Source organism: Nuphar pumila, chromosome 13 (genome assembly GCF_984573655.1).
Source record: "Nuphar pumila chromosome 13, dmNupPumi1.hap1.1, whole genome shotgun sequence".
In the NCBI taxonomy this organism is placed as follows: Eukaryota; Viridiplantae; Streptophyta; class Magnoliopsida; order Nymphaeales; family Nymphaeaceae; genus Nuphar; species Nuphar pumila.
In genome coordinates this window covers 12,698,566-12,720,103 of record NC_143261.1, presented here as the reverse complement: position 1 = coordinate 12,720,103, position 21,538 = coordinate 12,698,566, and the positions used below count along the sequence as shown (strand labels likewise).

General features: G+C 37.0%; 1 protein-coding gene across 1 annotated transcript in view; it reads right to left on the bottom strand.

The window, feature by feature from the left end:
- The window catches only part of LOC149817797 (la-related protein 1C-like), a 32,267-nt gene extending 11,423 nt beyond the window's left edge, over nt 1–20,844 (bottom strand). Inside the window, exons 1-4 of the mRNA XM_089984412.1 lie at nt 20,344–20,844; nt 19,697–20,216; nt 19,465–19,621; nt 19,221–19,311 (exon numbers count right to left, since the gene is read on the bottom strand). Of these exons, the coding sequence (XP_089840538.1) occupies nt 19,221–19,311; nt 19,465–19,621; nt 19,697–20,216; nt 20,344–20,790 (1,215 nt within the window). The 5' untranslated portion in view covers nt 20,791–20,844. The remainder of the gene's footprint in view (nt 1–19,220; nt 19,312–19,464; nt 19,622–19,696; nt 20,217–20,343) is intronic.
- Between the last annotated feature and the right edge of the window lie 694 nt (nt 20,845–21,538).

Below are 21,538 nucleotides of genomic sequence, written 5' to 3'. Positions count from 1 at the left end.
ATCAGGACACAGTTGATCTTTCTCACAGAAACGACGATAAGCACAAAAGATTTTAAGCGATCACAGATGAACGGAAAGAAGGGAAGAAAAGGAGTTGACACTTTATGTTTTTATGAGGATCCACAGTGACAATAGTTATTGAAGTCAACATTCTGGCATACAGAAGAAAGCAGAAAGATAGTGATGTTGGACAGAGCCAATTCAACCATCAGTTTCCTAATTGCAGAAAGAAGACAGGTCTATGAAACCTTTCGCTTGTATCAACTATCAAGTGAAGTAAGATAGATTCGGAACCAAGAACCAGTAAGGATACTTTTAATAATTCTTAAATGAAATAGTTATCCTCAAAACCATAAATACCAGAAGCACCAAAGCCAAAAGTGTTACTCTTTGCCAAAAGAAGAGCAAGCACGAGGAAGCATGCTTCCTAGTAACTTGTCATTTGCTTCCCATGTGCTTCCATTTGGCTTCATATTTGTTTCTCATGTGTTTCCTATTACTATATGTCATTTGCAGAATATAAGTCTTATATTCACTTTCATGTTCATATTCGTTTCTATCTCAATTCCTATTTTATTCCACTTCTGCTTATATTGCCTCATTCATGTTTCATTTATTGCTTCCCACCACAATGCTTCATATTCCCCACTTTTATTTAACACTTGCTTCTTATTTTTCATTTCACTCACCATTTCTGGTATCGGTCTTCAATTTGGATGACTATGGTCAATGCCAGAGACTAGCTGATGATACAAACAAATGATAATTAGAACTGCCAAAGAGCATCTAAAAATCAAAAATAAGTATGGTAAAGTGGGTAACTTATTGATACATAATGGTGTAACACTGATAAAGCAAAAAGAGATACAGTACACCCATGAAACTAGTTTCATGGAGGCATCCTAACTCTATCGTGTGCATTGATACAGTTACATATCGGGCAACAAACCCAAAAAATGTGTACTGTATGACCTTGATACTACCAGAAACGCAATTTTTTGCAAGTCCAACCGATATATAGAGATCATTTTTAACCACTCAAGAGTACCCAAACTCATTTTTCTCATCTTGGGATATCTTTCTAGGGTTTTCTAGAATTAGAGAATTGGGAATTTTGGGGTTGTTCTTGTCTATTCACTTTACAACCCGAATTGGCATGGAAAGGAAGTTGATTTGTGCTCTTTGTGGCCAAGGAAGGTGATCTCTACCCTTCTCTTGTGTAAGAATCATAGTAAATATGGTCTCAAATGAAATAGCATGGTAATGGAAAACCCAAATCAAGCAAGCCGGTTGATATCATAATGCAACTTTTATAAGAGGAACATTGCCATGGGGTGTCACAACTAAAACATCATTTAGTTAGAACAGGCTATAACATTGCCCCTTACATGTTGAAAGACAAATAGATGCTGTGAAATAGCAATGAAAAACAAACGATTAAGAACTTCAGTAAGAAAGTAAAAAAAAAATCCAGATAACAATAATGGATCCCAAGCATCATGCATTCAAAACCTTTGTAAGTTGGTGAAAATGGTATGTAGAACACTTGGCTTGGAATTTTCTAGAGGGTCAAAATAAACTTAAATGTGGCGTTGAAGTCTAATTCATAGACTTATATTCCATGTAGGAAAATTTAAGAGTTTAGAAGATGGATAAATTTGAATGTAATTAATATTTTAATTTCTAGACTAATCTAAGATGAGTCTCTTAGAATCCTTTGAGGCCTATCAGTACAAATTTGGTTTGCTCTTGTAATCAACTCATTCTATGAATAGAGAGTTTCTTTGAGCTATTTTCTCCTTCTCTCCTTGTGGATTTAAGGATTCCATTATGTTATTTCCTCCTTCTCTTCTTTCCTTGTAGATTCAAAGGATCTTCCTCTTTCCCTTGTAAACTCAAGGAATGCCTTGTGCATTCAAGACAAAGTTTTAAAAGAGAATATTGTGGATTCAAGACCAACTCTTTAAAGAAAACATTGTTCATCTCCCGCACTTCCGTCTACGTCAAGATGTTGATAAGAGTAATCTATTGCATCCATCTCTAGTCCAACCTCTAATGTAGCATTAGAAGTTGCTAGGTGTGAAGTTAAGAGAAAAGAAGCAGAAATTGGAAGTGATAATACAAACAGGAGAGAAGAAAAGGATGCTCAGGAAGACATAGGTGAACAAATGAATGTTGCAATTATGACACTTAAATGCATAGTTGAGGAAGTGAATGTTGAAAATTAGAAGATGATTTTAATGATGCATGCAGTCCTTCCAATGCAGCAGATTCATTTTATTTTCAAGTGGCAGACATCATGAGTCATGACTAGTAATGACTCTATGTATAAAATGCCCTCATATTATGATTTGAGAGGAAAACTTCTTGATGCAAATGTGAAGAAATGAAGAATTATGGTGAAAAAATTAAGTATTTTTGGAAAGACGCAAGGTGTAGCATAATAATAGATGAATGGACAAGTAATAGGACAATTTTTTTAAATCAGTTTTACTTGCCAGATTTGTCTAAGACAATGGATGAATGATGTCATGTTTTTTTGCTACAACTTGTGGCTAAGGGAGAGGATTATAAATTTTATTTCACATTTTCATATTCACAATTATGATTCAAAGAATAAAACATCGAATAATTAGTAATAATACATCATTGTTAGGGGAAAGTACAAAAGCTATCAGTACAATGCATAGAGAAAATTTTGACCCCATTAGCTTAGAAAATTTTGATATGTTAAATGAACATGCTCAAGAAGAGTTTCGCCTGTTGAATTAAAAAGGTAAAATGGAAAGGAACAGAGGTAGATGATGAAGAAAACTAATAATGTTGACAATGATCTTAAGAAGCACGAATCATATGATGCTGATGATAGTGATGCTGAATTGATTTGAAAGAACACTTTATTCCATGGTTGCCAGTTGAGGAAGCGGGAGCGGGAAGCGATACGGGAAGCGGGAGCGGGAAGCGAGGCACTTTCAAAATTTTAGGAAGCGGGGAAGCGTGGGACCACTTAGGAGCGATTCGGGAAGCGTCTCGGAAGCGACCTAGGAAGCGTCTCGGAAGCGACCCAGGAAGCATCTCGGAAGCGAGGGGGAAGCGAAAAAAATAAAAATAAAAAATAAAAAATACAAAAAATTTGAAAAAACAGGGGAAGCGAGGGGGAAGCGTGGGGGAAGCGTGGGGGAAGCGAGGGGGAAGCGTGGGGGAAGCGTTGGGGAAGCGTGGGGGAAGCGCGCTTCCCATTAAAGGGAAGTGCGTCCCCCATTAAAGGGAAACGCGTCCCCCATTAAAGGGAAGCGCTCTTCCCAAAAAAGGGGGACGCTTCCCCCCACGCTTCGGAAGCGCGACGTTTCGCGCTTCCGAAGCGCGCTTCCCCTTTTAGCTAGGCGCTTCCGGTAACTCTGCTTTATTCTACAACAACAACAAACAACAACACTTTATTCTATTTGGAAATTTAGATTGTAAAACTTAAACATTTTGGTTATGTTATGAGTTTGCTCTATGTCACACGGACTCTTCTAACAGGGGACCGCACCCGCGTCGCACCCGCACCCAGGTAAGGTGAAGTCCACCTGGGTGTTAGGTGTGACACAGCTTCCTTTGTGTTAGGTGAAGTCCACCACACTGAGATCCATCTCTATCCAAAAGTAGATTCAGTTAACCTTAATCAAGTCCATCTTTATCTATATTATATATATAAATACATAAATGCACACACATACATGTAGTGTTAACTTAAAACTGTTAAAATTTATATATATATATATATAGATCAGAGTTACCGGAAGCGCCTAGGCAAAAGGGGAAGTGTGCTTCGGAAGCGCAAAACAACGCGCTTCCGAAGCATGAGGGGAAGCATCCCCCTTTTTGGGGAAGCGCGCTTCCCTTCTTCCCTTTTATGGGAAGCGCGCTTCCCATTTATGGGAAGCACGCTTCCCCCACGTTTCCCCCACGCATCCCCCATTTTTTCCATTTTTTTCGCTTCCCCCTCGCTTCCGGTTCGCTTCCGAGACGGTTCGGAATTTTCTTCTAAGTGGTCCCACGTTTCCCCGCTTCCTAAATTTTTGAAAGTGCCTTGCTTCCCACTCCCGCTTCCTCGACTGGTAACTATGATATAGATATAGATATAGATATATATACCCTCCCCGCACCCACGCACCCAAGTTTTTTTAAAGTGCCGAATTGCCGCATCCGCATCCGCATCCGCACCTATGTGACATAGAGTTTGGTTTATTTAGTTTGCTACTTGGCTAATTTGCATTTTTTCTAGTAGTCATGAATCTTGTTACTAGTTAAATTCATTTGATATTTTAGGTGATTGATCATTGCTCGTCATTTTCTGACTTTTATTTATAGTTTGTAATTTTAATTATAGCAATATGAAATTATTGGTATTTGGTGTTACTAGTAGTAGCATGTAGCATATTATATATGATCAAATATCAAAAATTAGAATAATATGAAATTTTTATACATTTATTCAATTTGGTTCACAATCACCATTATTTGTATTTTTTTCTTGTTTTCTTTTTCTAATTTTTTTAAGTGTGCAGTTTTTACCATACATAACGTAGAGTATAATACCATTTTTTAGCAATTATGCTAGAAGCTACTGTTAACAATATTGACAGAAATGACAATATCAAGCCAACACTAATGCAGAAGAGAAGATATGTCCAAAAAGCTGAAACCATCAGAAAGAAATTCAATTTCCCAGACTTTGAATGCAATCAACATAAAATTTTAAAGAGTAGGAAATAGTTAAGATGACTCTAGTGCCAATCAGATTAAATGTGCTTATTTTATGTAGCAAAGATGAATGCAATTAAAACATCTGTTACGCTTACAGCAACAGTTTTTAATATAAGGAAAAAAAATGCACTGTCCAAATTTCAAGGCCATATATTTTCACCATGAACTTTTAAAATTTTAAACCAAAAAAAAGGTGTTTCAAGGTCATCCAAGCAGTTCTAAGCAACATTAACATAAACCAATGAGAAAGTAATGACTGCTCTCAAAAAACAAGCTTAAGACTTTCATCAAAATTCATTGTGAAAAGCTGGCAGAACTACGAAATTCTAAGACAGGCAACATAATGGACTTGTTCCAACCCAACATAAAAGATGTTTCCCATCAGACTGGAGTAAGATCACTCTGCTCCGATGGGTTAGTCATAATATGCACATTAGCAGTACATCAAAACAATCTTCTTTTTGTGAATATCATGTTCCTGTTCTTCAGATGTTAATAGAACAAAAAGAGCAAGTTAACTTTTTCAGAGTTAAGAGTGTTCCATTTATTCAATATTGTTACCTCATGGTCTTATTATAAACAAGGTGTTCATCTGGCTTCCACTACTACAACCACCAACACTATGTGCATGTATGTAATGGACAGAAGTTAGAATATGACATTTTGATGACCAAGCGAGAAGAATTCAATTTATTTATACAATTCCCATGTCAAATAACACTTTGATTCTTAAAAAATGGTAACCATATAACAAGATAAATAAAGCACAATGATTTACAACAATTAAATTTTTACAACAAACAACAACAACAACTACGCCTTCATCCCAAAACAATTGGGGTCGGCGATATGAACCAACAAAGAAAATCATTTTGGGTCTTCCACATGAATCCTTCTCCTCCATTCATTTCTATCCAATGCCATGTCCTCGGTGAGGTTCAAAGCATTCATATCCTTTCCTATCACCTCCATCCATGTCTTCCTAGGCCTACCCCGACCTCTTTTAACTAATATATTTTCCCATTTCTCCATCCTTCTAACTGGAGCATCATTAGGCCTTCGTCGAATATGTCCAAACCACCGTAAACGATTCTCTCTCATCTTATTTTCAATGGGTGCAACGCCTACCTTCTTACGTATCTCCTCGTTCCGAATCTTATCTTTTATTGTATTTCCACACATCCATCTCAGCATACGCATCTCAGCTACACTCATTTTTTGAATATGATGTCTCTTGGCAGCCCAACATTCCGTACCATATAGTAAAGCGGGCCTAATAGTCGTCCTATAAAACTTTCCCTTCAACCGCAATGGCATTCTACGATCGCACAACACTCCAGTTGCACTCTTCCATTTCATCCACCCAACTTTTATCCTATGATTTACATCTCCATCAATTTCTCCATACTTTTGAATGATAGATCCCAAATATTTGAAAGAATCATCCACCGGTATTTCTTGCTCACCAAGCTTCACTACACTCCCATCTCTATTTCGTGGCTTACTAAATCGACATTCCATGTATTCTGTCTTACTCTTACTCAACTTAAAACCTCTTGCTTCCAATGTCTGTCTCCATAATTCTAACTTAGCATTAACCCCAGCTCTAGACTCATCAATCAAAACAATATCATCAGCAAACAACATACACCACGGCACATTTTCTTGAATTGATCTCGTAAGCTCATCCATCACTATAGCAAATAGGAAAGGGCTTAAAGCATATCCTTGATGTAACCCAACCGTTATCGGAAAATTGGTTGTCACCCCTCCACAAGTGCGGACATTGGTTACTACTCCTTCATACATATCTTTAATTATACTAATGTACTTGAGAGAAACACCTTTCACTATCATTGTCCACCAGAGAACGTCCCTAGGTACTCTATCGTAAGCCTTCTCCAAATCAATAAAAACCATATGCAAATCTTTGTTCCTCTCTCTATTTCTCTCAATAAGTTGTCTAAGAAGATGTATAGCTTCCATAGTAGATCTTCCAGGCATAAAACCAAATTGATTCTCCGATATCATGACACCCTTCCTCAACCTACACTCAATCACCCTCTTCCAAAGTTTCATAGTATGACTCATGAGTTTTATACCACGATAGTTTGTGCAATCTTGTATATCACCCTTATTCTTATATAGAGGCACCAAAGTACTCTTCCTCCACTCATTAGGCATCTTATTTGTCCGCCAAATCTTGTTAAAAAGATTTGTCAACCATTCTAAACCTTTCTCTCCCAAGCATTTCCAAGCCTCGATAGGTATACCATCTGGGCCAACTGCCCTTCTTGATTTCATTTTCTTCAAAGCCTCTGCAATTTCTTTCTTTTGAATCTTGCGCATGAAGTCATGATTCATCTCATGAAAAGGAATGGAAAAGTCTCCAAGATCCTGAGCATGACTTTCATTAAATAGCTTATCAAAATAATCTTTCCATGTCTCCTTAATCTCCTCATCTTTGACTAAAACCCTTTGCGTTTCATCTTTGATACATCTAACCATACCCAGATCCCTCGATTTCCTATCTCTCATTTTTGCAATCCTATAAATATCCTTCTCACCCTCTTTGGTATTCAACTTGTCATAAACCTCCTTATATACCTTATCCCTCGCGTTTCAAACTACTTTTTTAGCTTCCTTCTTTGTTGTCATATACTTCTCCAAATTCTCATTATCACGACTTTTACTTAGATTTCTATAACACTCTCTTTTAATCTTAATAGCTAATTTGACATCCTCGTTCCACAACGATGTATCCTTACCTAGCGGTGCACCGCCTTTAGACTCACCCAATACCTCCTTAGCCACCTTTCTCATGCCACCCGCTATCTTATTCCACATAGATTTTGAATCCTCCTCGAGACACCAAACAACTTCCTTAACTACCCGCTCTACAAACATTCCTTGTTTAGCTCCTTTCAGTGCCCACCACTTAATTCTAGGATCTATCCTATGTCTATCCCTTTTGCGGCATTGTCTAATTCTAAGATCTAAAATTAAGACTCTATGTTGTGTAGCGACACTTTCTCCCGGTATAACCTTACAATCGATGCAACAACCCCTATCTCTCTTTCTAAGTAGGAAAAAATCTATCTGACTCGTATTAACCCCACTTTTAAATGTTACTAGGTGAGACTCCCTCTTCCTAAACCAAGTGTTTGCTAAGATCATATCATAGGACAAACCAAAATCTAAAATCCTTTCTCCACTATCGTTTCTTTCTCCTATACCATAGCCTCCATGGATACTCTCAAATCAATCCCTACTAATGTCTACATGCCCATTAAGGTCACCGCCGATGAAAAGCCTTTCTCCATAAGATATCCCTTGTACTACTCCATCTAAATCTTCCCAAAATTGACGCTTAGTGGAATCATCTAAACCTACTTGAGGTGCATAAACACTAATAATATTAATAATATCCGTACCTAATACTAATTTAATAAGTAAAATCCTATCACCCTTCCTACGGACCTCAACTACATTATCTATAAACTCACGACTCATAACAATCCCTACTCCATTCCTATTCCTATTTATTCCTGTATACCAAATCTTATATCCCCAAGGTTCTATCACTTTTGCTTTCTCACCTACCCATTTGGTCTCTTGTAGACATAAAATACCAATCTTTCTCCTACACATAACATCTACTAACTCTACCAACTTACCAGTTAAAGACCCTATGTTCCAAGTGGCTAACCTAATTTTATGGTCTTGGACTAACTTCTTTACCCCCACCCGTCCAACAAAGTGAGGGAACCCTTGCCTATTTGACACCACACCCGAGCGCCGGTGTGACGCGTCGCTTCCGGGCGACGACCTAGCAACCCTTGCCCATTTATCACTGCCTCCAGGCCTATAGAGTACAGCGCGTCGCTCAGTAGGGAACGCCCCAACGAAATTCTCATATTGGTTCATATTCATAGGGTATGACTAAGTTTTTATGTTGGCTGTCACAGGCCTACCGTGACCCTCCTCCTTTATCCGGGCTTGGGACCGGCAGTGTATAACTAAACAGTTACACACAGGTAGTGTATAACAATTAAATTTTTGTTTTTTGTTTTTAACATACCAAAAATGGAAATGCTGGATAAATAAAATACATGTGAAAACACAAATGGTTAACCAATGGTTGTATTTAATGGATAAAGAAGAGGAAACACCTTCGAATGTAGAGATACATCTCAAAATAAAGGAAGGATCAAAGAGAAGAAATAGATGCCTTTGTAGGCATGTAATAAATCTGGTATCTGTGTGTCCAGAACAGCTACGAAGAAGAAGGGGAGACGGTATAGCTTGTGGATGCAGTTTCACTGATCCTACGATCCCGATAGGAAAATCGTGTGATATACTCCTTTATTTATAGGATATAAAATACAGACCTTCTCAAAACTCTCTAGACAAGAGAGACCTGCTCAAATAGGAAACCTTACACAAATAGGAAACCTTATACAAATAGGAGTCATACATAAACAGGACAGCACGAGACATCAATTCCTGAATGTTGGACCTGTATTTTGGATTTGGATCTTGGAAATGAGATCTGGATGTGAAACCAATATCGAAATCCAATTGTCGTTATCTCTTAATAGCCTCCCTAGCTCAATATTCGGCTTCAATACTTGAACAATCTATGGCGCTTTGTTTACGACTTGAGCAAGAAATTAAATTACCCCGTGCCAAATACACAATAACCTAATATTGATCTTCTTTGATCTGGGTCGTCTGCCCAGCTAGCATTTGAATAGGCCATGACCACGAGAATTTTTTTTATGATCTCCTCTCGTATAAAACAATTCATCAACTAAGGTGCCCTTCAAATACCTTAGAATCCGCTTCACTACTTCCATATGAGTAATTCTTGGTTGATGCATGAATTTAGATACTTGGCTTACTGCATGCACAACATCTAGTATGGTGAAAGTGAAATATTGTAACATCCCTACAATACTCTGATACTCAGTAGGGTCATTATATAACTCACCACTATTAAAACCTAATTGTTGATGTATTTGAACAGGTGTTAATAAAGGCTTACAGTCAGACATATTTGTTTTGCATAAGAAATATATATAGTATATTTATGAGTCAAGACTAGACCATCTTTCCTTTTATCAACTTCAACTCCCAAGAAGTATTTTAACGGACCAAGATCTATCATCTTAAAACATTTGTTCAAAACTTTCTTTATTTCATGAATATGTTCATCGGAGCTTCCTATAATAATGATGTCATCCACGTATATAAGCAAAACAGTCATATATCATTTATCCTTATGAATGAACAATGGATGGTCAAGTGAAAATCTGAAGAAGCCATGTCTTTGTATTTTCAGAGAAAAACTCTCAAACCATGAATGAGAGGCTTGTTTTAGCCCATATATTTCCCTCTTAAGCTTGCACACATATTCAATTGGATCATTTTCATTGTATCATTTGATTGATCCATGTAGACGTTTTCCTTTAAGTATACATGTAAGAATGCATTCTTAACATCAAGTTGATTAAGAGTTCAACCATGATCTACTGCTAGGGACAAGACAATATGTATCGTCCCCATTTTCACTATTGCGGTGAACATCTCTTCATAGTCCATGTCATAATCTTGAGTAAAGCCTTTTGCAAAAAGTCAGACCTTATACCTTTCAATAGTCCCATCTGGTTTATACTTAATCGTATAAACCCATTTTGACCCTGTAACCTTCTTATCCTGAAGGCCTTTTAACAAATTCTCATATTTGATACTCATGTATTGCCTTCATTTCCTCATTCATGGCTTCAATCCATTTCTTATTTTGGGAATAAGTAATTGGTTCTTGTTTTTCTATCTGCATAGGAAAAGTTTGATGATTTATAGTGCAATTTTCATAACTTACCCACCTTTCAATAGGATGTTTGGCCTTGTTTGACTGTGTTACCACTTCATCAAATTGGGCGATAGTATTTTCCACGTTTCCAAACTCATACATGACTTTACTAGTTGCCCCTTGTTCCCCATCTTCAAAATCGGCTGCCTCTTTATTTCTTCTAATATAAGCATGGTCTTCTTTATCTCCCATCCATAGTTGCATTTTCTTCAAAAGCTTCTTTTTCCTAATTGTGGTTCATTGGAACTCCTTGTGGTGTGGAAACATCATTAGGCCTTGAAAACAACTTTTCATCTAACCATGGCTAATAATATTCAACCATATCCTTCTTTATTTTCTGAACTTGTTCTGCATTGGAATCAAACTCAAAGAAACTCTCATCAAATACCACATTTTTTGAAATACGAATACATTTAGCGTTAATATCATAGCTTAGGCCTTGAAAACAACTTTTCATCTAACCATGGCTGATAATATTCAACCATATCCTTTCTTATTTTTTGAACTTGTTCTGCATTGGAATCAAACTCAAAGTAACTCTCATCAAATACCACATTTTTTAAAATACGAATACATTTATCGTTAATATCATAGCACTTGAATCTCTTATGATTATCAGCATAACCAACAAAATTGCAAATGTGAGCTCTAGGTTCAAATTTATTTATTTGGGATTTGTCTATATAAACATAACAAATGCGCCCATAAGCTCGTAAAGAATCATAATCGGAATGCTTTCCAAACAAGGCATAACAAGGAAACTTGTAATTCAAAATCTTCATGAGCTATTTCACATGGGTGCGGGGGTGCGGCACTTTCAAAAAACTTGGGTGCGGCGGTGCGGCAAAAATATAAAAAATTATATATATAAAGTCCAAAAGTTGGACATAAATGGCCCTATGTGCGTTGACTGCGCCCAGGGTCAGGTTGACAGCATCGGTTGCGGGTGCGGCACCTAGTTGCCGAGTCCCTGTGACATAGTTCATGAGCAACATATTTATAATGTGAACAAATGAGTGAAAAACCTTCGTCCAAAGACACAAATGAGTCTTTTCGGCATGCAACATTGGTAAGGCACTTTTAACAATATGGCGATGATTTCTTTCTACAAGGTTATTTTGTTGGGGTGTGTAAGGGCAAGATCCTCTTTTGTTAATTCCATTATTTTCAAGATAAGTAATGAATTCCTTCAAAGAGTACTCGCCTCCACCATCACATTGAAAATTATGAATAGAGAGTTGATTTTTGACTAACATATGGAAATTCATGAATATATTGAACACTTCATGGTTATACTTCATAAAATATATCCATATATAGCAGAAAAAATTGTCAATAAAGAAAATATAATAACGACTACCAGAAGAAGAAGCACTGGGTGTTAGCCCCTATACATCAGAATGCACAACTTCAAAATGTTTCAAAGCTCTTTCATTCAAGGAATTAAAAGGAAGAACACGACTTTGCAATTTGACAACTTGGACATATAACGCTATCAAACTCACACTCTAAACTAGATTATGAAATAAGCTTACTAAAGGCCAATTTTTCAATAAAACCACAACTATATTGAGCAAGACGATGGTGCCAAACATTAGTTTTATTTGAAATAGAAGACTTAAACAAGGCAAATGGACTGGATGACTCTATACTAAGCTTCGAAACAGAATAGACTAATTTGGATATAAGATCTTCCTTGAATATGTGCATGTTTCCTGATATTTTTCCTTCAATGGATGTCCTCTTTATGTGAAGATCCTTGACCCAGGGACGAAATAAATACCACGTATGAATTGGTATTATCAACAAGTTTATAAAATGAAATGTGATTCTTCTTAACATTGGGGACAAAAAGGACATTAGAGAGATTTAAGGAACTCCACTTAAACAAAGGGATAGACACGTTTCCGGTGTGTAATGGGGTGACGAGTCTCATCTTCATAAATGATATTATCTTTACCATGACCTCATCACATGTAATATGGTTAGTAAGTATCCGTTGGGCACAAAATAAGATACATATGGTATCGAATTGTATTGTAAAAAATAGTAAATTTTGAAAAAATAAAAATAGAAATTTTAAAAAATCAAAAATGACAAAAATTCTAAAAAGTCATAACAAATGAAACAATAATGAAATGCACAAAATGCAACCATAAAATAATACATAAAGCATTTATGTCTCTATGAGCTACATAAGACGTCATCAATCATCAACTATCTCACAGGAATAATGCAAAATACTAATAAGATTTTTTTACTTTAACCCAATTCCTTGAGTGAAAAAATGGTGGAAATGCACTATTGATGAAATCGCAAAAGTCATTCCTCTTGTACATGGATCATCCCCCAATCGCTCTCACGGCTCCTAGGGGTGTATGATACCTCTCTAATGGCCTCTACACAAATGAGGGAGCATGTCCTCAAGAGGTGTTTAAAACCAAAAAAAGTGAAATTATTTTTCACCCCTTTTAAAGTGCGCCAAAAGTTTATCGTATGATACGGACACGATACACACTTGTATCGCGATATAAATTCGCATCATTTTTCTAAAAAGTAACGATATGTATCGTAGTGTAATGTATAATACGCTACAATACGTACAACATTGGTTGGTAGCTCGAGAATCAAGATACTACACCCTTTGATAATTTTGCTTTAAATTGAGTTTCGCAATAGCAGCAAGTAGTAATAGATTGTCTATTGAACGTTGACTCTCCATTGTTGGTCCGCTACTTTGACCTCTAAATTGGGTCTTGCCTTGATTTTTGTTTCATGTCGTCTCATGATTATATCTGGGGTCATTCTTGGACCAACAATTCGCTTTGATATGACCTGGTTTCTTGCATATGAAGCAAGTAGGAATAGGGCAACGCCCTTGGGCAGTGGTATTAGAGAGAATATTTGGTGCAAGTAGAATGCCTCGACCTCCCTGATTGCCTCCACGACTACATCCCCTGCCTCCTCTAAAATAGTTATGCCTTCCACGGCCTCGTGAGACATTAGTGACCAAAATTTCCTGAGCATCATTAGAGGCATTAACATGAGCAGTAAAGGTCATCTCATAGTGTAATAATTTAGCTCTTAAATTTTTTAATATGGAAAGCAAATCCGGTCACTGCAAGGTGGTAGAGAGGACTAGATAATCAAAGTCAAGACCACTGAGAGCCTGTTGAACCACATCTTTATCTAATATTTCATACCCCACCATCGCAAGTTGATCAATGATGTTCTTATCTTATTAAGATATTTCATGACTGATATGGAAGCTTTCTTTAAATTCTAAAACTCCTCCTTCAACAATATTACCCTAGATTTGGAGATCTAAGAGTATGTCTGGACTAATCTAAGTCCATAGTTGAAGAGTTGTGCGATCATCAGGCACCCCAATAAGTATTTCTTGTGACAAAGTGGAAATAGTATAGGCAACCAATGCTTGATCTCTCTTCATCCACGAAATAAAATCTGGATTTATAATATGAACAAAAAAATCACAACTCCTTTGTCATGCTTTTTCACTTTAATAACACATTTTGGTGGACGGACAATGGACCCATCAAGGTATTCAGAGAGATCTTGACTCCTAATGAAAGAAGTTATTGGTCTTTTCCAAGTCAAGAAATTGGTGTTATTCAGTTTTTCATTAACTAGTTGGGGTAAGAAGATAGAAGATAGGGTCAGAGAATTTGGATCCATGAATGAGAAGGATAACAAGAACATGGACAACAAGAATATTCAACCTACTATCATGCAAGTATCAAGAACAAAACTTAAAAGTTGGGCCTACCCCTTTTTCTCGATCAGTATGTATTTCATAGCAGTGGAGCACGAAAAACAAACTGATCAGAAACCAAAAGTTTTTTACCTAAAAAAAATTATATGATACCAAGTTATGTGACATGATATATATCATTGTCACTGCTATCGTTGATATTTTGAAAATATTGCCATACTATCGGCTATTTCAAGGTAGCCGATAATATCGAGAATATATCATGATATTTTTAAAATATCATGATATTCTTTTAGAAAAAATCGTTTTTATTTTAAGTTCGCATTTTTTATTTTTCTATTTCATTTATATTTTAAAACCTTTAAAACATGTTTCTTTATATTTTTGAAAGAAAATAATGCAAAACTTATTATTTTCTTAGTTTTTTTGTTGTTATTTATATTTTTTCAATTTTTTAAACTCTCGAGATTTATCAACTTTTGAAAATCTCTCCAAGAAATTACCTTTAACAATACAGATGACTATGATATATATTAACTTTTATGCAAAAATAGGGCTGAATATGCAGGATTCAGTGCAGATAAACAGGACTGAATATGCAGGATTCAGATTTTCAATACTAACAAATCAATGAAGTGTTTATGACATCAAGATCAGGAAGAACGCATAAAAGATTTTTTGTAGTTGACGTCAATTAGAGAAAAAAAGGGGAAAACAACAAATATGGTTTTGCTGAAAAAAAAAATTTATAAAACAACATTAACAACAGCAAATATGATTGGGAAAGGCTGCAGAAAAATGATTAGGTGCTGAAATAGGGATCTTAAAGAAGAAAGGAAGAAGAAGAAAAACAACGGACAGAAATTGGGAAAACCTGAAAAGAGGCAAATGGATAGTTGAAAACCCAAGATCTCTTAGAACTTACCTTGATAGACGCAACCAGACAAACTCTTGCTCTGATACCACAATAAATCTGGTATTTGTGTGTCCAGAACAGCTACGAAGAAGTAGGGGAGACGGTATAGCTTGGGCTGCTGTTTCACTGATCCTTCAATTCCCAATAGGGAAAATTGTGTGATATGCTTCTTTATTTATAGGATATGAAATACAGACATTCCCCAATACAACAACTCTCTAGAGTCTAGACAAGAGAGACATACTCAAAAAGCAAACCTTGTACGAATAGGAATCTGCACAAGTAGGAAACCTTACACCAATATGAAACCTTATACAAATAGGAAACCTGCACAAATAGGAGGCATACATAAACAGGACACCAAGAGACATCGATTCCTGAATGCTGGACCTGGATATTGGATCTGGATCTGGATCCAATATCCAGGTCCAGTTGCTGTTATCTCTTAATATCATGGACACCAATAATGGATTAGGAAGGAACCAAAGGGGCCTCTTAATAAACATAGATTTTCAAAAGAACAAAAAGTAGAAAAAGGTAAAACAGAAAAGAAAAATCAAGCACACGCTTCAAAATCAAACGAACAGCACCAGGTGCCTGACATATTGATTGTATTGTTCAAGATTTAAACAACTGTCACCGATATCGCTGATATTTTTAATATATCATGATATTATCGGCAATTTCAAGCTTGCTGATAATATCAGGAATATATCGCAATATTTTCAAAATATCAGCAAATCAAAAATATCCAGATATTATCATAATATTTTTAAGTTTTTTTATTTTAAGTTTGCATTTCCTATTTTTTTGTTTCTTTTATATTTTAAAACCTTTAAAACATGTTTCTTTATATTTTTGAAAGAAAAATAATACAAAACTTATTACTTTATTAGGTTTTTTGTTCTTATTTATATTTTTTCCAATTATTTAAATTCCCGAGATATATCAAATTTTGAAAATCTCTCTGAGAAATACCCTCACCGAGAAATTACCTTAAAGGATAAAGGTGACTATGATTTAAACTGCCTTAATAGTCCTAGTTAGAAAAAAAATATGGCACCATTATTGACATTATTTTAAATGGCATTAACTGCATTGCATAGCCTTCTCTTCAATTTAACGCACTAAACTTTTGGTGCCCCTAGAATTTCTACCTTGCCCACAAACTTTTCAATGACCACCACAGAAACAATGTCTAATAGGACCAGCACTTGGTAGCCAATTCTTCTTTAAAGATGAAGCTCCCTGCTCATGTTTCTCAATCACAGAAATTCAAGAGTTGATGTGTCGCTCTTCCTGCTCACAAACAAGGTGAGGTTGCACTTCATTACATACACATACATACATACAATCATCTGCAAATGTAAAAACTAGTTTCAAGCAATAGAATAGGCATAATCTTACATACGTAGATATAATGAAAATTTGCAAATGAAAAAAACTTATTTAGGGGAACAGATAATCCCACAGGCCTATGTACCACAGTCACATATATTGGCCCCAGACTCCCAGGTATAATTCAAAATGGCAAAATCTCAGGATAATATTGGTTTTTCAACAGATTATGGGAAATACTTAAAATCTAAGAAATGAAAAAATTAGAAACACTAAAAACTGAATAGGTTTTTTTAGGCAATTAAATAAGAGATTTTTTAGGCAAGTAATGAAAATGTTTTAAAATATAAAGAAGCTAAAGAATAATAAATTCATATCTAAATAAGGAATTCAATAAGTGATTCATATGAATCAATAGTATTCTTTTCATGGAGTTTTCCTGTTATTCATAGAGCTATAAAAATTATTTCAGTGCAATGACCACTCCAAGAGCTACTTAACACATGCCTTTGTTAAGCAAAAAATCTCAAATATTTTCAGTCATGAGAAACTGTCACTATAGATAAGAACCATGATTACAGCATTAGTGATTAACTATGTTACAAAGATAAGGATATGATAAGATACGACTCGAGTTTGACACATGAGCTTGAAATTTTTTGGAAAAATAGGACACAAGAACGTGTGTGTTTTATGTTCAATCAATAAAATCTAATTGCTGATATTTTAATATATAACAATTTATTCTATTAAAATGTTATTAAAAAGTATTAAAGAATATCAAAATATATTATTACATGTCATACTCATGCCACACACGACATCCACTTCAAATAGCGTGTCACTATGACATAGGTGATTAATGTCAACATAAAATCAAAGTAAGCGGATTAATAAAGGCACGATGAGAAATGAAGCTTAGCATAGCTTCTAGAATGCAATGCACCTTGTTTACTCTCCATCTAGTGTGTGCTGGCAGCAAGGAACCCGAGATTTATTCGTTTGTAAGCTGCAATTCAGGATTATTGTATTGTTTTTGTGCTATCCATAAGTAAAACCAAGGTTGTCAGTCGAGAAAGTGGTAGCGAGAAGCGCGGCACTTCTAAAATTTTAGGATTATTGTATTGTTTTTGATGTTTCTCCATTATGTTTCTCCATTATGCTTTGATGTTTTCTAAATATGGTGACATCTCTGGCAGTACATGTGTGTGCATGTAATGTTCATATGTGTAGAAGTGCAAGGCTTACAAACACAGATTCAGGGATGCGTACATACTTTCTTAGATGCATATACATATATATGAATTGTGAGGTACACATAGAGTTTGCAAATGTAAAAAAATACAAAAAGCAGTTCCAAGGAATAGGTGACATCACAGGCCTTGTGCTTATTGTAATGCACATGCAGGCATTTGTGGATGTGTGTGAGTGTCCATGTAGTTAGTGCATTTTCATGTGTCTGTGTCTGTGTCTGTGTCTGTGTGATGTGTGGAAGTGCAAGGACTCTCACTTGTTAGAGTTGAAAGGAAAAGATGAGTAGATTAAGATTTAACCTGAAATTTTGGACAAATTAACACAGATGAAGTACATATATGCAATAATGAACTATACAACTATATATATAATTAAAATGTGAAGAAATTGGCTCCTACTGCAGTAACTACCATGATGGTCGTAATCTTACTTCAGAAATAAAACTGACATCAACATCATCTCACTGCATGAAGATGTATCCCCATACTCCACATACATATATAAATAAAAATATCCAACTAGATAATGACAACAGCTACTTACTAGTTCAAAATCATTCACAAATTGTGACCCTAATCACATTAGAAAGTCATTAGCAGTTTCCTATACATGATTTTACTTATTTCAGCCTTATAAAAGCATAGCACCTCCACCTTCCATTGAGAAGCTTTATTGAAAATTTCCCAAACCCAAATTAAGCAGTAACATCCCTTGATATACTAGCAAATAGCTAGTCTTGATAATGGCAATGTTTCTTTTAATGTAAGTGAAGAGGGGACTTATCTCCGAGTAAGCCTATCTAATAAGGTAAAAATGAACAAAAACAAAACAAAGTGAAGTATCGCATGTAAAATTGCTCAACTTGTATAAGAGCAGAATTGAGGACAACATTTTAAGTTAGAATAAATCAATTGGACCAACTCATGAAAAGAAAAAATGCATCACTGATTCCTTGACAACTAGCAAGTTTTGGCATACATATTTCTTCATCCAATTTATATCCACAAAAATGCCTAGTCACATCACGCTATTATAAAGATTCGGAGAAAAGAATCAGCAACTAGTTAACAATAAAAACAATAAAATCAAGATCATGGGAATTTTAGAACAAATTACACAGCTAATAAGCATATATCTATGACCGCATAACCCATGCAAAAGCAATGTAAGCTAACATTACACTGCAAGAGAAGTAAAAAAACCAATATCCTCATGCACCAACTAAGCCTCCAAAACATAAACACATTTACCTTGTGTGGTTGTTGGCGGCAGAATTACAAATCCATTCATTATTAAGTGTGGTATTGAGGTCCACAGAATTACAAATTAAATCACTAAGTCTCAAAACCACTCACTCGATTGAAATTCGCAATCACAGAGATAGGAACCCATCCTTGCTCATCCATATTCTTCCGCAAATATATATCTTTACATAAATTGTCAGCACTGCAGCAGATCAAAAGTATCAACAGGACAAAGAAAATCTCATAGCAACCAACATATTCAAACTTCTTCTTCTCTGCCACTAGCAAAAAGAAACCGAAATGAACTGAATCCTAACAGTGATCCACAGTAATCAAGTAGCTTTAATAAAATTACCTGAAGTAATACTCTATCTGTTTAACTAACATTGCACAGAATTGAGGATCCGGTGGTGGGAAGAACACAGCAGGTGGTCGAGTATGTGCGATGTACGGCATGGCCCGAATGGGCTCAGTGGGAGATGGGGGCACGAGACATAGCTGAGGAACGATATCTAAAAGCAAAGCACAAGCGATCAGAAAACACGAACCACATTACACATTGCCAGAACAGAGAGAAGAGAGCTCACCAGGATAGACCACCGGACTCGCATAACCTCGAGAGGGGTTCATAAACGGGGCAGTAGCAGGCTGTCGGATAAAATTCCGCGGACCAAACCTCTGCTGATGATGAACATCCCGTCCACCATAACCTCGATTCGAACTCCACTCGTAATTTGTACGTTCCTGGTCGCGGGCATTGCCCCTGTTCGCGTAATTGTTATTATGGCGGGGGTTATCGGCCCATTGATGAGACACATTCCCCCTCCTAAACGAATTCCTCGAATGCTCGTTGCCGGTGTGGCCCTGAGAACCAGACCCCCCCGATCCCGACTCCCAAATGTTCTTCTGTGTGGGATCTTTGGGGCTCTGCTCTTGTCTATCGGAGGTATTGTCCGAAGATTCTGCCCCGGAAAATGTGGTGCCGCCGTTTGCATTATTACTACGTTTGTTTAGAGATTTCTGTCGATTTGGGGACGTATGATTCTGGGTGTGATTTGTGTTTGCGTTTGGATCCAGTTTCTGTGGAGATTGTGGCATTACGAGAGCCTAAAAGAGATATCAATGGGGGGGAAAAAAAAGAGAAAACACCAGCAATCGTTCATCGACGAAATCCCAGCAAGAATTCGCATGCATGCAAGAGGGAACCGAAAGCAGAAGGGGAGAAAAAGCCCACCTGAGAAACCGGCAATCCATCCACGGCCGGCCTCGGCGAATCGGCGGATTTCGAAGGAACCCTCGTTGATTCCGATAGCGCCGGCCAGGAGGCCGCCCCCATGATCGGGCCGACATCCACCGGAGAGCCCACCTCATTGGAGGGCTTGTTCCAGGCGTGCTTCCTCACGGACGGGGAGCCTTCGTTCGCCTCGTCCGTTATCTTACGCGGCGAGGCGACGACGGAGGCGGCGGTGGGGCTGCCCGTCTCAGGCGCCGACTTGGGCGGCGAACGATCGGAATCCGGCGAGCCATTGGCGTCTTGCGGCGGAGGCGAGGAGGGATTGGCGGAGGCGGAATCGGTATCGCCTCGGACGATTTGAGACCAGGGGCCGCGCTGGGTCGCTTGGCCGGAGAATCCCGGCGTCCTCACCGGATTATTGGATGGGGAGTCGGTGGCGGAGTCCATCTGAGGGCTCTGTGGGTGTCTGCAGGGAACAGTACTCTCTCTCTCTCTACAGAAAGATATGAGAAATAGGTCTCTCAACGAAATTTATTAGAGAACTTTTTTTTAGAGAAAAAAGTGTAAATAAAATTAAATCAGATTTGTTAGAGAACTAGGTCTCTCTCTCTCAATAAAAAAAAATAGGGAAATAGGTCTCTCTTTTTCTAAAAAAAAATAATAGGAAATAGGTCTCTCTCTAACTTTTTCATGACAGTAGTCCCACTCTATACTTTTAAAGAGAAAGATTCTGGTTTTCTTTGGGGGTGGGGCTTGGTTTCCCAACCCAACTGTTACTAAACCTCCATTACTCACTCAACCCCCACGTTGATTGGCAAATGACCAATCTGCCACGGCCTTTTTCTTTTTTGATTTTTGGATTTGTTTGGATTGCTACGGTTGAGCCTAGCAAGCTTGGCATGGGCTCAAACTCATCCGACTTTGGCCCCAGGCTCGGTATCTATAAACGAACTGAGTTTGATCAGTGTTGATGGCCTGATCAAACTCGATAACCACGTTTAACTAATCCCAGGGATAGGGTGATGTTCTTGAGTACAAGAGGTGGCGGGTTCGAATCGCGCCACCTCCACTAAATGTTTCTTGGCTTTTTATTTGTAGGTAATGTTGCTCTTTTGTAACTCAATGTGTGTGTGAGAGAGAGAAATTAGATTGTCCATTTGTTTAAAAAAATATATATTTATATCAGCAGTTTTTA